General features: G+C 44.9%; 1 protein-coding gene across 7 annotated transcripts in view; it reads right to left on the reverse strand.

The window, feature by feature from the left end:
* Positions 1-17975, reverse strand: part of daam2 (dishevelled associated activator of morphogenesis 2) — a 98749-nt gene extending 80774 nt beyond the window's left edge. For 4 of the 7 annotated variants that reach the window (XM_056392806.1, XM_056392804.1, XM_056392805.1 and 1 more), the window contains exon 1: positions 6758-6910. In XM_056392806.1, coding sequence (XP_056248781.1) covers positions 6758-6768 — 11 coding nt within the window. In that variant the 5' untranslated portion in view covers positions 6769-6910. Of the gene's footprint in view, positions 1-5773; positions 5888-6757; positions 6911-15541; positions 15673-17760 lie in introns of those variants that run through there. The other 3 variants (XM_056392808.1, XM_056392809.1, XM_056392810.1) reach the window with 3 other exon arrangements.
* Positions 17976-19294: the final 1319 nt, after the last annotated feature.

Below are 19294 nucleotides of genomic sequence, written 5' to 3' on the forward strand. Positions count from 1 at the left end.
GAAATATGCACCATTTCCAAAAGTGAAAGAGAAAAAACCGCCAATTTAAGAATAGCACGACCACATCATTTCTAAAAACAGAACACCTTCAGCCACATCCATGGATCAATCACAGTCTCTCCCCCCTCCCAAAAAAAAGAACCCACTGCAGCACATATGAAGGATTCCTCCAACAGCTTTGTAACAAATCTATTGGGACAAAACTTGCCAGGCCAAATAAGAGTTGACCTTTGACCCAGCAGCATCACTCACGCACACGTGCCTCGTGTTCCATCTAAACCACACAGAGAGTTTTGTCTGTGCAGCTGCCTCTTATTTTGGTGGGAAGAGTCAGACATGCTACCACGCTGATTTACTATCCCCCCAAGTTAAGCAGCCCTTTGCCACATCCTGTCCTCCAGCTGAGAGGGGGGCTCCCTAAAAGTTCTTCTGAGGTGGGACTGTCACATGGATCACGCCGTTGTCCGCCGGATCAACACGTTCCCTTAAGTGGCTGAGAGGAACTCACTGAGACAAAGGGTTTGTTGAGATGCGATGAGTTTTTCGGGGGGGGGGACCGGATCAGGACTACTCCAGCGCTTAAAGGCTGATAAGCAACACTCAGCCCTGTCTGCAGGAAGCTGCGAGCGCATACGTACACACAAACCAAGCGAGTGGAGATTAGCCCCAAGCTGAATTGATAAGAACCCAATCTTAATTTGTCACTCCATTCTTTCCCATCTATGTCACAGCGAACAAAGAGATATCGCAGCTGCAGAATAATCTACCCAGCCTTCACATCTGCTCCTGTGTCACGCTGCTTCTGAAGAAAACTTATGGGGTAATAATACTGCTTTAGTACAACATGAATCCTATTCCTATTATCATTTTTCCCCAGTAGTGATAATAACTTCAATGAATTGCTGAACAAAGTCTGATGGGGGGGGGCAACAGTCACACAACCAGACAGCTTTTAAACAAACCTGCAGGTTAGTGAAACGTAGTTGGAAGAGATAATACAGTGTGCTGTGCAAGAAGGAATCATTACTGACATTATGCAATGCATTCATGTTTACTTCAACTACACATTTTGTCAAGTATAATAATTATTATTATTTATTTATATAGCACTTTTCTTACTCTAAGTTACAAAGTGCTTCACAGATACATAAAAGCAGATAATAAGATAGTATAGTAAAAAGAGGAGCAGCATAAATGGAAAACATATCTTATATCAAACATTATGCAAAAGGATCAGACAATAAGTGAAGAGAAGCTAAAAAATATATCATAACAATATTTAGGGATGAAACAATATAAATGAAACACATTACCAAAGGCTAAAATAGAGAAATATGTTTTAAGAAGAGATTTAACCATTAAAAGCCAACAGACAAGTGAGAGAGAGAGAGTGAGTGAACGGTGTGACTGCAGGAGTACACGCGTCTCCTCACTGGTGTGTGTGCAAGAGAGTCCATGTAAATACATATAGCACCATGCTGGGTGGCGGGGGGGGCAGCAGAGGTGGAGGGGAGAGCGCCGCTGAGGGCAGCCATTGTGCGCCGATTACCCACAAGAGGGGTAAATGATGGTGTTGATTAAAGCCAGCTGAGCCCGGGGGAGGCTCCTGGAGGGTCAGGCACACGCTCAGCCCCACGTGCCTCTGCAATCCATCCGGCTTCACACACACACACACACACACACACACACACACACACACAAACACACACACACACACACACACAAAAATGCCTGAGAAATCAAGCAAACAGACAACACTGCTTGTGTTCATCAGCTGATCTCTGAACACTCTTGTATCGCTGAACTGATTAAGACTTTCCATTGATCTAAATGATTCCTCTGAGTCTGAAGCTGACACTGGTTGACCCCCTTGAGAAAGCAAGGCCACATTCAGACAAACAGAAGCAAACAAACGCTGCCATTTGGTTCATTCAGTCCATCAGTGTAGCGGGGATGCTCATGTAACGCTGTGACTGGCCAGGTGTGAGCTGCTCCCTCTTCTTTCTTCACAAAACTACTCTTTATATGTAGCTGCAACCTCATGAAACAAACTAAACAGCAACAGCGAATATGTTTTGCAAGAAACATAATTGTTGGTTGTATTTTATTATTTTCTTTGAATGAATGAAGCTCTATATTTATTAACGGCAGATGGTAGGTGACTGTCACACAACTTTCACAGCAGAGATGAGGGTTGGTGTCCACAGTGGTTAGGTTTAGGCAACAAAAGCACTTTGGTTACAGTTACAGGAAAGATAGTGGTTTCTTTCTATTAAACAAGATCACAATCTTTCCCTAACCTAACCTCCATCCATGAGCTATAACACTTATCCTTATAGGGTCGCAGGAGGGAGGGGGGCAATCCCAGCTGACATTGGGTGAGGGCGGGGTCACCAGTTTATCACAGGGGTGACACATAGAGTTAGTGCATGACTTGGGAGGAAGCCGGGAGAACCCGGAGAGAACCCACACAGGCACAGAGAGAACATGCAAACTCTACCGCCAGAGCACCCAGAATGATCACCCACGCTTCTGGGGTGGAACCCAGAACGTTCTCGCTGTGAGGCGCTGCTGCTTGCGCCTGAACACAAATATTAAAAAATGTAAGATAATGCAGTAGCTAGTACAAATGGATATTTTGTCCGTGAACATTTCACTGCTACAATCAGTATCAACATATTTGTGACTTGCCAAATATACCAATACGTGCCGTCGCTGATTAGCTGTGTATAAAACTACCAACATTTCTGCCTTCAGATGTGGTCAGACCACATTTGGTACAAAACAACTTCCTTTCAAAATGTCCTCACTTTTAGCTCTGCAGAAATCTGCTCCTCACAACTGTAACACAACCACACATTCGCAAACACACACACATTTTTTGACGGTTGCCAATCAGGAGTGCTCAGTGAGCGCTGTATCCTCAGGGTCCTTCCAGCTGCAGTCATGTGCAGCACCCGTCGTCATCGACGCCAAAACTGTAGACATCATTTAGTCACTAAACACTGTATCCATATAAACGTAGTGCAGATGTTTCCTTACCCATGCTTCAAAAAATGCATACCATTGCAGAAATACGAGTGCAGGTTATGGGTGACGAAACGCTGTCACACAACCAGCAGCTGTCCCATTTGTTTAAAACCTGCTCAGAAAAAAAAAAAAAAAAAAAAAAGCCTTGACCCCTGTAGTACAAATCTGGGTTAATCACATCTGCTCTGGCGGCGAACAATCAACACACATTGTTCCGATTACATGCTATTTAAGTTAAATGGTCAGGTTGGGCCTCGAATTGTTGTCCCATTGCACGCTGCTACAAAAATGTGGGTCAGCATTTTTTTTTCCCCCGCAGCTTTTCCTCTCTCTGCATCTTAGTTTCCTTCGTAGAACAATGAGTCTCACTTTTTTTTTTTTTTTTCTCCCGAGACTGTAAGAACTGCAGTGAGAACCGGCGTTATTATGACCACAATGGTCATTTGCTGCGCTGCAGACCGGTTAACACGCCTGCCCCTACCAAGATGCAGGGCGCGATATGAAACAGAACTCACTGACCCTCGCCGCACAACGCCATCTCTCCGTTTGAAACGACAGACCAAAGCAGCCGTTTCAATAATCATGAGCATTGATTGAGGCTTGGGTTGAAAGGGGCGGATCAATGAGAGAACAGAAAAAAAAAAAAAAAAAAAAGGGGCTCGACAGCAACTTTGTGCTTTTCCACTGTCAACGGCGTCTGATTTGAGTGGCACCGTTCCTCAGGGGAGCCGAAACAACTTACTCAGCTTTGGCCTAGTGTTCTAGTTTTACCGGAGACAACTGTGTAAAAAAAAAAAAAGGAAGCAGAGCCGAGCTGGAGAGGTGTCAAGCACCGGCTCATCCAAACTCCAACATCCCAGCTAAAAATACGCCACAGAAAAAGAGCTGACAATTGATGCCATTACATTTGAAGTTTTTAAGTTGAAGTGAAATTTAATGAAAAAAAAAAAAAAAAAAAAAAAGGAAGAGAAGATAAGTCTGGGAAATGTACTGCACACCGCTGACCAGTAGCCAAAAGCACGAGACAGATTTATGATCAGCATCTGTTTTAATACTTTGTCAACTGTGTTCTGAGCGAGGTTTGCGTGTACAAGTGTGTGTTCGAATGTGCGCGACACACAAATGAATCGCAGCAGGGCTTCTTTTCCTTCCCTTGTGTTTCATGGGCCGGGCCAGCGGGGCCTGTGATCAGCAGACCCCCCCCCATCCCCCCTTTTCCCCTTCCTCAGGCTCTGGGATGGAATGTCAGGAAGGCAAGGTAACGATGGGCAGGGTGTGTGTGTGTGTGTGTGTGTGTGTGTGTGTGTTAGCGTTTTCATTCATGCGTGCTGTGCGTGAGGGTGTGTGTTTTTATATAGTGGAAGTGGAGAAAGTGTGCTTGTGTCGAATGACACTGCGAGACTTTTCTGCGGATGACGAATGGAAAATTCAGCCATTGTTGAGAAAATTCCTTGAAATTTATCACATTTCAGTGTTTCCATAGCATCACTCCTCCCTTTACCAAACTGTTTCTTTTTTTTTTTCTTGCTTCCTTTCATTTTCGACTCAATACTTGCAAAAGACGTTTGGGTTGCTAAGACCTCAAAGACTTTGTTTATCTCTGGCTTAAAAAAAAAAAAAAAAGGTGGAAAATGGACCGGATAGAAAAATAAAGCTCCCATTTGCTTATGTGGCTCCCGCTCCCTACTGAGGACGGCGGGAGCACCATCCAAGGGGTGAGAGATAAAGAATGCACAAGATTTCCTGTCTCGCGGCGCAGCGTTCCCCAAACATCAACCGGTTTATGTGCTGCGGCTCGTCGCCAAGGCAACCTGGCAGCAAATCAGGGCGCAGCAACAAGAGTGGTGGTGATCCAAGAAAGGGAAAGAGAAAGAAAGAGACAGAGAGAGACAGAGAGAGAGGAGGAGGAGCTGAGGCAGTTTCAGAAACAGGCCTGGAGCAATTTGTGAAAATGTGATTTTGAAACAAAAAGATTCATATGAGATACTTAATACTAAATATTCTCATGCTTTCATCTGTGAAGTGGGAGCTGTAACAGCACATTACAGACTGCTCTCAGTCATGGCAATACCTTGTTGGTAGTTAGGTCAGAGCTTTGCCTTTTAATTGACTAAGCAGGAGGTCCAAAACCCGTACGCCTACCTACTCAAGTCCGTTCTCGAATCCCATTTAATTCTCATTGACTAATTGGATTTGAGTCATTATTCCAGCAACATTTTATCGAGGCCTTTAAGTTGATATCCACGGCTCGGCTTCTGCCTCTCGGTATCTCACAACTACTTCACTTTCAGCACTACAAAACGAAGTATCACGTCCATATTCCTTCCATATTAAAGCTGACCTCTGTGCCATCGTACAAAGCTCTGATCACTTTAGAAGTTAATTGTGCAGTTCAGGGATTTTGTTTGTCGGCGCAGCAGGTGGGGGGGCTGGGGGCGGCTGGACAAGGGAGGGGTGTATGGGTTGGTATAGAAAACATTTAGGTCTGCACCAAGGGTCCAGTCCGTCTGCCTAATGCTTCTTTATCCACCCCCCGCCGCTTATGGCAATCCCAATAGATGTGGTCAAGGGCACGGCTGCAGTCTGGGGTCACAATATCTTTGAGTCCCCTCACACTACATGGAACAGCTAATCCCCCTGGCTGCTGCACAATGTGACGGTAGGGGGCAAAGAAAGGGGGTTGAATTGTAGTGATGGAGGAAGATTGGAAACTTAAGAGGCCATTTTCTAGATGGATCACTACCTGAAGGAATATCACAGGCTCTGACGCTGCATGATCATGTGCAGTCCGGCCAAGATGTGGAGAGAGATGAAGATATATAGATAGAGGGAAGGTGTCAGCTCCAGCATTCAGTATCTTGTGGGTCTCCATCACTCTGTTCCTGACAGGCTGGACCTTTTAAACACACATGTGCAGATACGTTGCAGAGCTTTTCCAGGTCTGTATTAGCGCTGACCGATAAATCGTATTTTCATCCTCATCGCGATATGAACACGTACAACAAAAATATCGCAAAAGACTGAGAGAAACGCGATGAATAAGAAATAATTGAGACCAGCGAGGAGAGATCTGACAACAACTCTGCAAGTGTCACCACAACCTCATCTCCCATGCACCACAGTTTGTTTTACATGAGCGCTAACGCCAAGCTAATACTGAACTGTTTTGAACAAGCTAAAACTTTCTGTGTGTAGACTGCAGATTCACTTGCCTGAGACAGCACCCCCCCCCAAACTGTATATACACAATAATGTTTATTTGTCATTTTCTCATCACAGTGCTGATCAGTGTTATCGCCATCACAGATTCTCCTCATATCGTGCATAAGTCTGAATGTCTCACACTTCTTGAAAAGAGTCTTGAAAAAGCTAAAGCCATCCTTATCCTTTAACTCATGGCAAAACCAGTCACAGCAACCACTGCCAACAGCGCATTAGTGGAGAGGAACACAGGACTACATAACCACATTAGCAAAGAACTTCAAGCATGGGAGCGAATACACTCTAAATGACTAATTAGTCCATGGCACGATTGGAAAGAACTTGCATCGTATGCCATCTGGCAGAGTCAGTGATGATACTCAGAACGAAAGCGAGCGGAGTCCATGCTCCAGTTTTCCAACCCATGTAATCTAACAAGTGCACAAACGAGTTTGCCCTGACACAAAAATATAAACAACCCTTATAAACACAACGCACGCAGATACTGACACTACCCAAAAATAACCTGCTCTCCATGGTTGCTAGGACATCGTCGGGTCATCTGAGTTTCCCCCGCTGGCTCCTGTCATTTGTTTACCCCCACACTTCCTGAATGCTGATGGCAGATAGTCCTCTGGTTTATACAAGTGGAGGGAGAAGAAAAACAGCACACCGCTCTGAGAGGCTGCTGCGCGATGCAAAGGAGGAAGAGGAGGAGGATGGGGGGGGGCAGTATTTTAGTAACCAAGGGAACAGCACTAAGGGAGTCACCTGATGTCCACATGTGATATTCACCACGAGGGAGTGATGGAGTGTATGTCAGAGGAGGATGACGACTGTTTTAACAGGCTTCCTTCCCACCTCCGCAGAGAAAACCTAGAATCTACACGAGTACCTGTGTTTTGCATCAGTATTGATCACGGAGAGCAGATGAGAAAAATCATGGCGCACACACAGAATACACCAAAGAGCAGAAAGTTGGGGTTACTGTTACAGGTGAATGTAAGAAAAACAGACGCAGAGGGGAGAAGGGATGGCCTGGTAGTGCTTACAGATGATGGAGAACACCCACAGATGCTAAATCTGGAAGAAAAAAAAGGGACACAGTTTATAAGGCAGCACAAATAAACGCCTTGCCTTTCAACAGTCCATTTGAAGTTCACTGCCAGTGCAAACCTGCGCGAGATCAATCTGCCTCTCTGGAGGGATAAAAGCAAAAGGCCCCATTTCAACAAGCCTCTCCAGAGACAGACCCCTATTCATACGGCCTCTGAATGCTTTAGTTGTTGCCAACCACGCGGTTTGTCACTCGGTGAAAAGGAGTTTTTGAAAAGAACTTGCCAGGGATGAAGGATCTATGGCTCAGGTCCACTGTTCAGCTGGTGTTTGTCTGTTTAGTTACTTGATAGCAAAAAAAAAAAAAAGACAAAACCATTTGTCATTGTTCCTGGATCCCTAACTGCACTCGCTCATCCATCTCAAAGCTCAAACACAATGAGATGGCAGTTAGCTCAGATGATGCATTAGAGCCTGAGAGCGAGCCTGTGGAACACAGTAAAAGTGCCTGTCACAGCTTTCTGTTCTACTTTTGAGCTTTGAATAGAAACCATAAAGTCATGACATGATTACAAAGAAATGCATGAGAAGCTACAGATGCCAAATTTAGTAATCCAAAAGTCTTAGCAAGAATTTGGTTTTAATCAGCGCAAGAACACAAGGCAGGTTTTGTCTAATGCTTTGTTTACACCATGAAGATGGATTGATGGATTTACACTCAATGACCCATAATGACAAACCGAAAACAAAAAAATCAAAAACTGAAATCTCTCATTTACAAAAGTACTCAGATCCTTCATTTAGTGCTTTGCAGAATCCCCCTTGGCACCAACAACAGATTCAAGTCTTGGAGGGGAAGTCTCCAGAGGCTTTGCACACCTGGATTTGGGAAGTTTATCCCATTCTTCCAGGCTGATCCTCTCAAGCTCCATCAGATCGGGTGGGAAGAATGTGCAAACTGCTATCCAGTGTTTTCTTCGCTTAACTCTTCAGGTCATTGTCGTGCTGAACAGTGAACCATCGCCCCCAGTCTCAGGTCGCATTGCTCTCTGTATTTGGCTGCATTCATCATTCACTCAATTCTGCTGAGCAGCCTCCCTGTCCCTGCTGCTGAGAAGCACCTTCACAGCATGATGCTGCCACCTCCATCGCCTGGTGTTCTCCAGACCTTGTGTTTGGAGTTCTGCCCAAAGAGTTGAATTTTTGTCTCGTGAGTCCAGGGGATCTTTTCCCTCATGATCTCAGAGTCATTTAAATGCTGTTTGGCAAACTCCAGGCAGGAGTTGCCATACGCCTGTTACTCTAAGTGGATTCCCTCTAAGCACTCTACCATAAAGCTCTGCCTGATTGAGAGCTGCTGAGATGGTCTTTTCCTTCCACCAGGTCCTCCATCTCTGTAAAGGACTTCTGAACCTCTGTTAAGAGTGACTGCTGGGTTCTTGATCACATGATCAAGATCATTGCTGCCCGGTTACTCAGTTAGGATAAATGAACGGCTCTATGAAGAGTCCTGGTGCTTTCAAACTTCTTCCATTTCACAATCATTGAGGCCACTGTGCTCCTGGGAACACTCAAAGCTTTAGAAATGGGTTCATATCCTCTACACTGAGTTCCTTGGACATCATGACTAGTTTTTTTCCAGACATGCAAAGTGAATTGTGTGACCTTATATACAGACAGGTGTGTGTCTTTCTAAACTATGTCCAATGCATCCAATTTTTCACAGGTAGACTCTAATTTCTAATTTCTATTCACATCTCAAGGATAATTAAGGAAGATGCACCTGACCACAACGAAGGGTCTGAATACTTTTGTAAACAAGAAATTATTGGGTGTAGATTGATGGGGAAAAAAAGGTGTTGTATTAATTTCAAATTAAATGTACAATACAATAAAGTGTGAAAAAACTAAAGGGCTCTGAATACTGAACAAAACACATCTGTCACACCACTAAACTGAATTACTGTTGCTTAAATTGCATTGAGGGTGGAGGTGGAAGGCTTGTTTTCTGACAGCCCGTCTTATCTTTAGTAAAGAATGACACACACATTTATTTGTTGGTCAGTACAAAATCAAACACAAGCGAGCCATTGTGGTATTTAAAGTCTGAATCAACAGTGAAGTCAACAGTAAAGTGGAGTCACAGACTGTACCATTGACTGTACTGTGGGAATGACACAAAACCTGTATTTCAGGGGAATCCCATGGAACAGATGTGAAAATAAAACAGAACTAAATGTGAAAATGGAAGCAAATCGGTGCCAATGGCAGCTGAATGCATTAAAAAGAAAACTGGAATTCACACCCGAATATACAAAGCCACAAACTTCATTTAATGAGCTAACTTCCTCGGCCAAATGGCATATACTGTACTTGAACCAGTATTCATAGCAAAACTGCAAACCCAAAGCTATAAACTTTACCTATCTCAGGTTCAATATCCAGCTTTGGAGCCAGGACATATTCTGCAACAGTAGCCAAAGTAAACCCACCACAGCATGGCTCATTCTCAAAAGTCTGTGTCATATCAAGATCCATGTCTCGATCTCAGCCCCCACCGTCTGAAGTGAGTGTGGGAGTGCTTTTTGCCAGCCTTCTTCATCGGTGTGTAAAAAAAAAAAACCCTGAATGATCTCCCCCTCCCCCTGTTGTTGAGCCTAAATATAAGGGAAGAGGCTTGCTCATTCAAAAGGCTTAGACAAGTGGTTTGAGACTCAAAGACAGGGGCAGAGGAATTCTGCTACCACTAGGGGTTGCTGGGAGGAGAGGGGCCCCAGAGCAGTGGTGGGGCTCAGCCTCTCTGAGCCTGGAGGACCCCAAGGGAAAAGCCAGTCCAGAGAGCGGGGGACTCTCACGGACAGTTGAGAAATTTTCCCACAATCAAACACACAAACAGAGTCGCACAGGGCAGCGAAAAGGACCCTTGTCCGCCATGGAGACAGAGGGAGGGAGGGAGGGAGGGAGGGAGGGAGGGAGGAGGAAGATTTGATAGTTACAATAACACAGCCCAAAGAAATATATACCATATCTCTGGTGAAGAGGCCACTCACGGTGAACGCACTCTATAGACAAACACTGTTCTGTGGAGTGGTCCAAGGGAGGACTCAACATTCTTCCAAGCATGTTTAACCTGAAGGTAACCTTAAGTACATTTTAGAAACCCAGAAGGCTGCTAGGGGCCTCCACCACATCATTCGGCCAGAGCCACACAGTTCATTGGTAAATGACCTCATTAAGGTAATCTGTTTTCAGCAGAGTCCACCGCTACAAATCCCATCTGTCAGGCATTAAACGGGGTGTCAGGCCACTGAGGACATCTGGATTGTTAGTGTTGGGGAGTTTAGGCTAATTTATGGAGGATTTGATCCTGGGAAACCAACAATGCAAGATAAAAACTCAAGGGCTGACAATCCGAGCCAAGTGATTTGTCATCAGTGTGGCAGTGGGGACCAATTCTACTCAGTTCGCAGGCAAAGGAAATGCTCAAAGAGGAACTGGGTGAACTTTGTCAAAACAAAGCCACATGAATGTCGACTTAGATATTGAATGCCATTATCTACCCAGCCCAACATGTCAAGATAATTAAATCTAAAGCACACAATGACAAGCTCTTTGTAAACATAATCTATTTCCTGGAGGGCCGGCCAGGCAGCTGAATAAGGTCACGGGTCAAAGGTCACCTTTGACCACAGTTAACTATGTGTGGAGTCTATTCTCAACAGATCAGCTTCTTTTCGCAATTCCTCCCTGCAGCAGCGACTATTTAGAGAGAAGAACAAAAAAATTCAAGCACTTGGACCCTCAATCATTTGAGGATACACCTGGTTGATACAAAGGCAGCAACCAACAGCTGATGGCTTTCTGTTTGGATTCTGCAGTCAGGTATTCAATCATGTATCCGACTGTCTTTGACCCAAGCCAAACTCACACAATCTTTCGCCGTGTGATTGATGTCCTTCTACTGGAAATCTAAAGGTTACATCTTGAGAAAATGTGGCATGCGAGCCTCCTTTTCGAGTGGCTCGGCAAAAGTCTTCAAACTTCCTTTTATAGAAGTAACCCCCGGAGCTGGATATCATAGCCATTATAAATAAGAAGCTGGAATGCAGAAGGGGAAAAAATAAACATCCAAGCTGCTGCGTTATCTACACCCAGCTGTGCAGTTTAGAGGCCAATCCTTGGAGATGATGTCACGCTGGCATTGTGTTACTGTTAAAATAGCGTTCCTGTAATTTGTGTGGACACTAATTCATTCACGGAAAGGCAAGAAAACTCAAGTAAATTCAGCCCTTGCATTAAGGTCGCATAACCTTCACTGAAATTGTTTCACAAGCAGCAGCAACTGAAATGAATGCTAACTGTCCCGTGGTGAAAGTATCAGTAAAATTAACTGTAAACGCAACTAGCCAGGTGAATACAGGCATCAGTTTGAAATGATCTACCCACATGGATGAGTCTAGGATGTCAGCTTGGTGGCATGAACAAGTCACAAGGTCCAACCAGAACATCTAAGACAATGAAAGACATTTATTTTTAAGGGTAATAAAATGAGTAGACCTCAAGGTGTATTGATTGGTGGTTTGAGTAGTACCGTGAAGAAAGGCTCAATGGAGGAACATCTCCAGGCAAAGTGAATGTGAGATGCGGAGATTGGGGGGGGGGGGGGGGGGGGGACACGCAGCCGAGAGAATACAGGGGACTGACGCACTGAAGATTTGATAAACGATTCCATATGCGCTCCAGATCCCAAGTGAAAGAGCTGCTTTGTGCTCAGCGAGGTAGCACGCGCACAGGTCCCGAGTTCCGAGAGTGAGGGGTTTGGGTTTGCCCGAGTCTCAACCCTCCATCCTGCAGCATATTTTGACGGGAGCTAATTGCCTGTGACTACATGGAGACAGGGGACAGAAACAACCGTTGCATTGAGTTAGATGTCTGCAGGGGTGAAGGAGGGTAGAGGGTAAAGGGGACCAAGATTGGGAAGGAGCAGGGAGAGGTAAGGAAGGCTGTCAAGAAGTGAAGACATATTAGGATACTCTCAACCTCCATTAACCCCCCCCCCCCATGCTAAATCATTCCCATTAAAGACATAATCTTATGTGAGTATCAGCTCCCTGTGTGTTCACCCCTGATATGATTGAAAAGCCAATCACCCAGCCGTCATGCACACTTAATGCAAAATACCACCTTTACTGTGGCAATGCAAGCCCCCCCCCCATAGAATCAGGACAATGCATGGTGAAGTGGAGTCTTAAATTGCCCCTTAATTTACACCAGCGATGGAAACAGGCAATGTAATCAGGTAGTCAAGGCACCGAGCTACTGTTTCCAACAACACTACACTGGCATGAGTGTACAAAGCCCAGCTAACAATGATACACTGTGCAGAACTGCCAGAACCAAACTGGAGGTGTCTATTCTATAATAAAGTATCAGGGGTTTATTTGATTTTAATTAACCACATGATTGCATAACATGCATTTTTTGAGTGAGTGACTGAGTGAGTGGGGGTGTGTGTGTGTGTGTGTGTGTGTGTGTGTGGTGAGACTGAGAGGAAATTAGACTATGGGGACAGATTGAGGAGGAGGAAACTGGAGGGGTGGTGGAAGAATGCAAAGTGTCCTGCACTGTTGTGTTTAATAGATCCCATTGGAAAAGAGGAAGTTTCCTCCTTTAAGGCAGAGGTATGACACATTGACCCACTGATGTTGGTTTTTCCAGTCAATTAGAGCAAATAGATTCACAGTTGCAGCACAATCACAGGACTGACGGCGTGTGTACACGAGAGAGTGTTTCAGCTGCGTTTTTCAGTCGTTCGTCTCACGCTTGTGACTGACGCTGCAGACGGGTCTCCATTTTAATCAATGCAGACGTCTACACAGAACAAGTCACATTTTACTCACAGTTTACACCTGTAATCACTGCCGGAAGCTTCATTTACACTCCAAGTCTATTTCCCTCTGCTTTACGCATGTTAAAGTGATTATAGTGCTTCCAAAACAACAGGTGTGCAGACACACACACACACACACCACACACACACACACACACACACACACAAACACACACTGAGCACCAAACCTGCTACTGCTTTGCTTAAGGAGTGTTCACACTCAGTGTAAGATGCGAGAGTGATGCGAAGAACCGAAAGTAGGTAAACCTTTGAGATACTCAGATTACTGGGATGAGGTGTCAGCACATGTTCATCAAGATCATGTCATGGACTGCTTCACAGTTGGGCGAAGCCCGTGTTGATCTGATGCAATTGATTTCTAGCATACAGGGGCATTCCTGCCACGCTGCAGCTCCTCTCCAACTCAGGGTCGTCACAGCAGGGAGCAGCCTCGCTTCCTGTATGGGAGAAACAGACCAGAGCCTGTCGCAAGCCCCGGACACGGCTCCCCTGTGGCCAGCACTAGTGCTACAAAAGCTGACCCTGAGGCCATCGCTTGAAGTAAAAGAAAAGCTGAAGAATCTGTCATCACCTATATTTTTTATCTTTAGACGAAGAAGAATAAAGTTTTTAGGATATATTCTACCTGAACCTCCGGTATGTAATCTGGCATCCCTATAAAATCAACCACATCAGACTCTCCAGGAATCTTACAGACACAATGAGGCTGAAGGGAACATAAGGTGAGATTTATCTACTGCAGCATACAAAACTTAAACCTTCCCATTTTCTTGTCTAATCTACCAAAAAGTGATACAAGTTATATAAATGTATAAAACCGTTTTATGATCCTGGTTCTTTCAGAATGGCTGAGCTTTAGTGTGCAGCCACTGTGCACATGTACAATTTGTGCCTCATTGTAGATTTCAGAGTCTGACAGCTAGCAGTAAATGCTCTCTTCATGTTACATTACACGAGGCCCATTTCAAGAAGCACCCTTCTCTTCAGAGATTTGGCACTGCACACGCACGCTATGCAAGTGTAATTCACGGCGTAAAAATAGGGTTGCCTCCTGCTGCAATAACAAATCTTTAAACCACACAATTTTTTTTTTTTTTTTCAACATGCACTCATAAACGAAAGTGCTGGTAAAGAGCGAGAGGTGGGATGACCACTTGTGACTGAGGTCTGAGGCAACACTGCGTCTGGTATACGATTAAACCCTCACAGCTAATTACTCCCAGACGCCTTCGCTCTGCGCCAGAAACTCTGCACAGATACAGTAAGCCAGCATGCTGCACCGCACAGAGAGAGAGAGAGAGAGAGAGAGAGAGAGAGAGAGAGAGAGAGAGAGAGAGAGAGAGAGAGGGGAGTGGGCTGCTGCCAGGAGGGGAGTGTGCATGTGCTGCAGCCATCACTGTGTTAGTGATGAGTTAAGAGTTAGGAAGAAGAAGAAGAAGAAGAAGCAGAAGAAGAAGAGCCAGCAGCTGGCAAACTGAGCACGTTTTATTAGGCGAGACTGGGACAAAGCCATTGACTTGGAATGTTATTAGGTGAACTGTGAGGGTGCAAGTGATGATCAGTATCTATTATTGCATATTGTTTTATTAAAAGTCACATTTCAACCACTTACTATGTTTGTTTTTTGTTGGCATTTTTGCCTGTATTTTGATAGGAGCAGTGAGAGAGAGAGAGAGAGAGAGAGAGAGAGAGACAGGAAAGTCAGGGAGAGAGAGAGGGGATGACATGCAGCAAAGAGCTGCAGGTCGGACTCCAACCTATGGCCGCTGCGGTGAGGACTAAACCCACGCGGTACGCACTCTACCAGGTGAGCCGCCGAGGCGCCTCCTACCACTTGCTATGTAAATTCAGTTTGCCTCAACTCATACAAGGACTCAGTGGATTGGCTGCAGATATGCATTTACAACAAAGGACGCAGCCTCCCTGCAGCAGGCACATGCCTCCATCACCACCTCAGCTCCTGCCTCATCCTGCCCGTCACTCCAGATTCTCACCTTACGGCCCCAGCAGGCAGGAGCAATTGCCAACCAAAACATCTGGCCGTGGTGGAAGTGAGTAAACCTCCACCTCAGTGGCTGGTCGGGAACAATGGCCCTGTCTTTCCCCTGCTGGCACTCCCTCCCCATGGCAGAGGAGCGTGGACTGGGCACATACACCAAACCACGTGTGGCCACTCTGATACCTGGTAACACACACACACACACACACACACACACACACACACGCAGCCACCCTGAGCTGAGCAAGGCTTCCAGTCATCTTTCCGCCCACAGACACACACACACACACACACACACACACACACACACACACACAACACGCACACGAGCAAACGTCCTGTACCTTCCGCTCAGTCAGCAGGGACGCAGCCAGGAGCAGAACACCTCAGCCCAGTGGCCTTGTTACTTTTGGATATCAAACCTATTTTTCTTCCCTCGCTCCCCTCTGAAAAACACACAGGTAGCTGGATTATGCACTATAATCGAAACAGTGGACCTAAAAATACTCTGGCCAAATTGCTGGAACAGCTGCTCTGGTCAGACTTGAGAGTAAACAGACAAATATCCCTGTTTTATATTTATGATTTTACATGCTTGAAGCTGAGTCTGTGAAAAAGCTTAAAGCGTATTAAAAGCTCAGTGGACTTCAGCTCTGCTTAGAGATATACAGCCGGCTATAGTGCAGGGCTTTTCAATAAATCCATCCATCGCTGACATCCATTAACACAAGTCTGGGGTTCACTGGGCAGCCTATTGATGCATGTAAAGTATGTGCATTACACATTGTTAAAAATTCCTCCAGCAGCCTTACATGGACAAATCCTGCAAACCACTTACTCCCAATGGGTTAGCATGATTAAAATGTCATTTCTATGTCATAATCCACTCCAATCCTTTCACCCATAATCATCAGTTTTATTTATTTTTTGCCTCTTTTTCTTATTTCTCTAAACTGTGGCCAAACAGTTAAGAATCACTGTGGCTTTACTTGATGCTCCCAAGGCAGCGCAGTCTTGATCCAGTAGGAGGAATGTAGCAGATGCTAAGTACTCCTTAAGCAAAGCTGTGTGGGTGAGGAGGAGGGGATGATTTTGTGCTTAGCATGGTGCTGTGCTTGTAAAGCCTCAACAACTGGCCAAGAGGACCCAGCGCTGCATCACTGCCAGATGTTCAGTTAGATTAAATAGCTCTTGATGCCTTCCCATCCCATAAACTGACTGGCAGCGTGGGTTTTAAGAGGTATGGATGCCCTCAAGAGTGCAAGCATTTACCTTAATTCTCCTGATTTTTAATAGAAATGCAGAATATTGTGTTTTTTATTTGGAACAAAACAATTTAGAAACCGGTGTGAGACTCTGAGTATAAAATCTCAGCCGGCACCAAACGGCACTGTCCAGATTCTTCTCTGATATTTAGACAAAAACATGTGTTTTCTGTTACGAGCTGATGTCTGCATGTAAAACACAACCTGAAAAGCTGCTCGGGCCAAATTTAGATCAGGAGAAGAGGAATTTCTGAAGGAAGCTTCAATTGTGACAAGTTATTTATTCTGATACTGAGCTTAACAGTCACATTTATTTATTTATTCATTTATTGAATCATTTATTTATTCTTATATATTTTTAAGATATATAAATCCAGTGTAAATCAAATTTCCCTGAGTCGAAATATTATGCTTTGTATTTTTTTCTGGAGAAAATTCAGGAGTAGCTCACCAAGACAGAAAAAATCTTTCACTTGATTTGCACAAAACTTCATGGTAAGACAGCACAGCTTGCCTGGATATGAATAGACTTCCCTTCTTACTTTTTTTTTTTTTGCAGCAGCAGCAGCAGCAGCAGCATGACAGAGCAGTGAAGGTGACGCAGCGCCCTCTTTGGACGCTCACAGCAACTCACGCCTTTCCTTTCAGCCCAGTGAAAGTGCAGCCGCCCAAAGCCGAGGTCAAATGCATTGCGCACCATGTGACCGCAGTCCCATCATTAGATAAACACATTGGTGCAATTACACTGATAAATGATAACCTGACATTATTGTCATCTAATCTGCAAAGGCAGCCTGACAGATGGAGGCACGCTGACATGCGCAAGCTGCATATAAATGAGCGAATGTGCATCTAATGGCGGTCAATAACATGTTGTATTTGAAGGGAAACAGGCGATATTAAGTCATTAATCATTTTCCCCTTTAATATAAATGCAGTCATCTGACTGTCAGGCTTCAAATCAGGTGTTGGGTCTAAATTGGCATGTTGAGGGAAAAAAAAAAAAAACCAGCAGCCAGATAAATCACGTTTTCGTCTTTCACCACAGGAGCGGTGCTTGTATCTTATTTTAAAATGGAAAATGATCCAACGCGGCTGACACTACCAGTCCTCCCATCACGCCAATTTCCCAGTATCTACACTTCAATCTGATAATGTGCAGCAGCCGATGGCTCCCTGTGCATCCATGGCTGCTGCTGCTGCTGCCGGCGCCGCTGCTGCTGAAGGGAAAACCGGGTGAGCACCATCACAAGGTGCCGCTCACTTCAGATTGATCCGCAAAGAAACTGTCAACTTACCTTCCAGCCTCGCTGCGGAGAAACAGTCAGTGCGCGTTAGTAATAATCCCTTGTCGCTGTCAGCAGGCAAATATGAGCAAAAGAAAAAAAAAAGAAAAGAAAAGAGGAAGAAAAAAAGAAATCAGTGTCAGTGAGGGCTGAATAAACAGAGAGCCGCTGCTCTGTGATGACTGTACGAGCCTGTTCATTCAGCTGAATGATAGTGGAGAGTGAAGGAACTGACATGTCGGTCAAAACAGCAAGCACCACGCCTCCCCTCTTAAAGCTACCGCACTCACCCCCTCCCAAGTGTGTGTGTGTGTGTGTGTGTGTGTGTGTGTGTGTGTGTGTGAGCACAATCAAAATCACACAAGCCCTATTTCACTTCATTAATAAAGAATGATCTTGTTCATGTTGTCATTGCTACCGATAAATAATCAAGCAGCCCAATAACATGTTGCTCCAGTGCAGGTAATCGCTCCCTGGAGTGCAGCTGAAGTTGTGCAATACATTTTTTTGAAAAATAATATCATAACCTGTTTGTTGAGTAATCACCACAAAGAATCACAGAATCACACCACAGCTTTCCTGTTTGCGTCTGAAATGAGGTCCAGTAAAGTTTCCCAAACATAAAGCGAAGGTCCCGCTGCCCCAGCTGCTCAGCATTTAATCCTCTGAAATATGAAGAAACAGTATGACTGGCTGTGTTTTGATCTCCTCGCCGCCCGTAATCCTTCATTAATTGCAAATTCTAGGCATTCACTTTGACCTGGGCTCAAACATGGACATCAATACTAATTCCACATGTTTGAGAATGAAACAAACCCTGCTGTGATGTCGTGGGCGTGAGTGTGTGTGATATAATTCCTCGGCAAGAAATTGTTTTTTGCGAAAGGTCAGTAAACAGGACTGAGTGTTGCAGAAGGGGATCTGGCGGTGGCCTGAACTGAACTCAATGCAAAATCATTCACACTGTGAGGACTGAGCCTGGCTGACTGTAACTCTGACTGACGTCTGTCAGGAAGACGTGTTCAGGCCGTGAAAGAATACGATCAGGGCCTGGCAGGTCACCAAGGCATAACCGGAGCATTGCCTTCTGTCAACAGATGAAGATGACGACTGCATAAATTTACTCTGACGACAAGTCACAACAACTTAAATTGGCAACAGAAATCTTTTAACAGAATAGATTAAAGGGTCATTCCAACACTTTTACGCCCTTTGCTTGTCGTGAGGACCGGTACACAGCCCGTGAAAACAGTTGTAAATGGACTGCACTGCACTTTTCTAGTCTCATTGACCACTGAAAGCGCTTTACACTTCGAGCCACATTCATTCCATTCACGCATGCATCCATACATCACATCCATACACTGATGGAGCAGCCATCAGAGGCAATTTGCGGTTCAGTATCTTGCCCAACATGCAGACTGGAGGACGACCTGCTCTACCTCCTGAGCCACCCTAACATCTATGACCTCTTCTGCGGAAGCTTTTGTTGCGCTGTGGGAAATGTAGGAGACTAAGTGTCTTTCCTGTAGATGCACTTGTGTGT

The sequence above is a fragment of the Seriola aureovittata genome, chromosome 13 (genome assembly GCF_021018895.1).
Source record: "Seriola aureovittata isolate HTS-2021-v1 ecotype China chromosome 13, ASM2101889v1, whole genome shotgun sequence".
NCBI lineage: Eukaryota > Metazoa > Chordata > Actinopteri > Carangiformes > Carangidae > Seriola > Seriola aureovittata.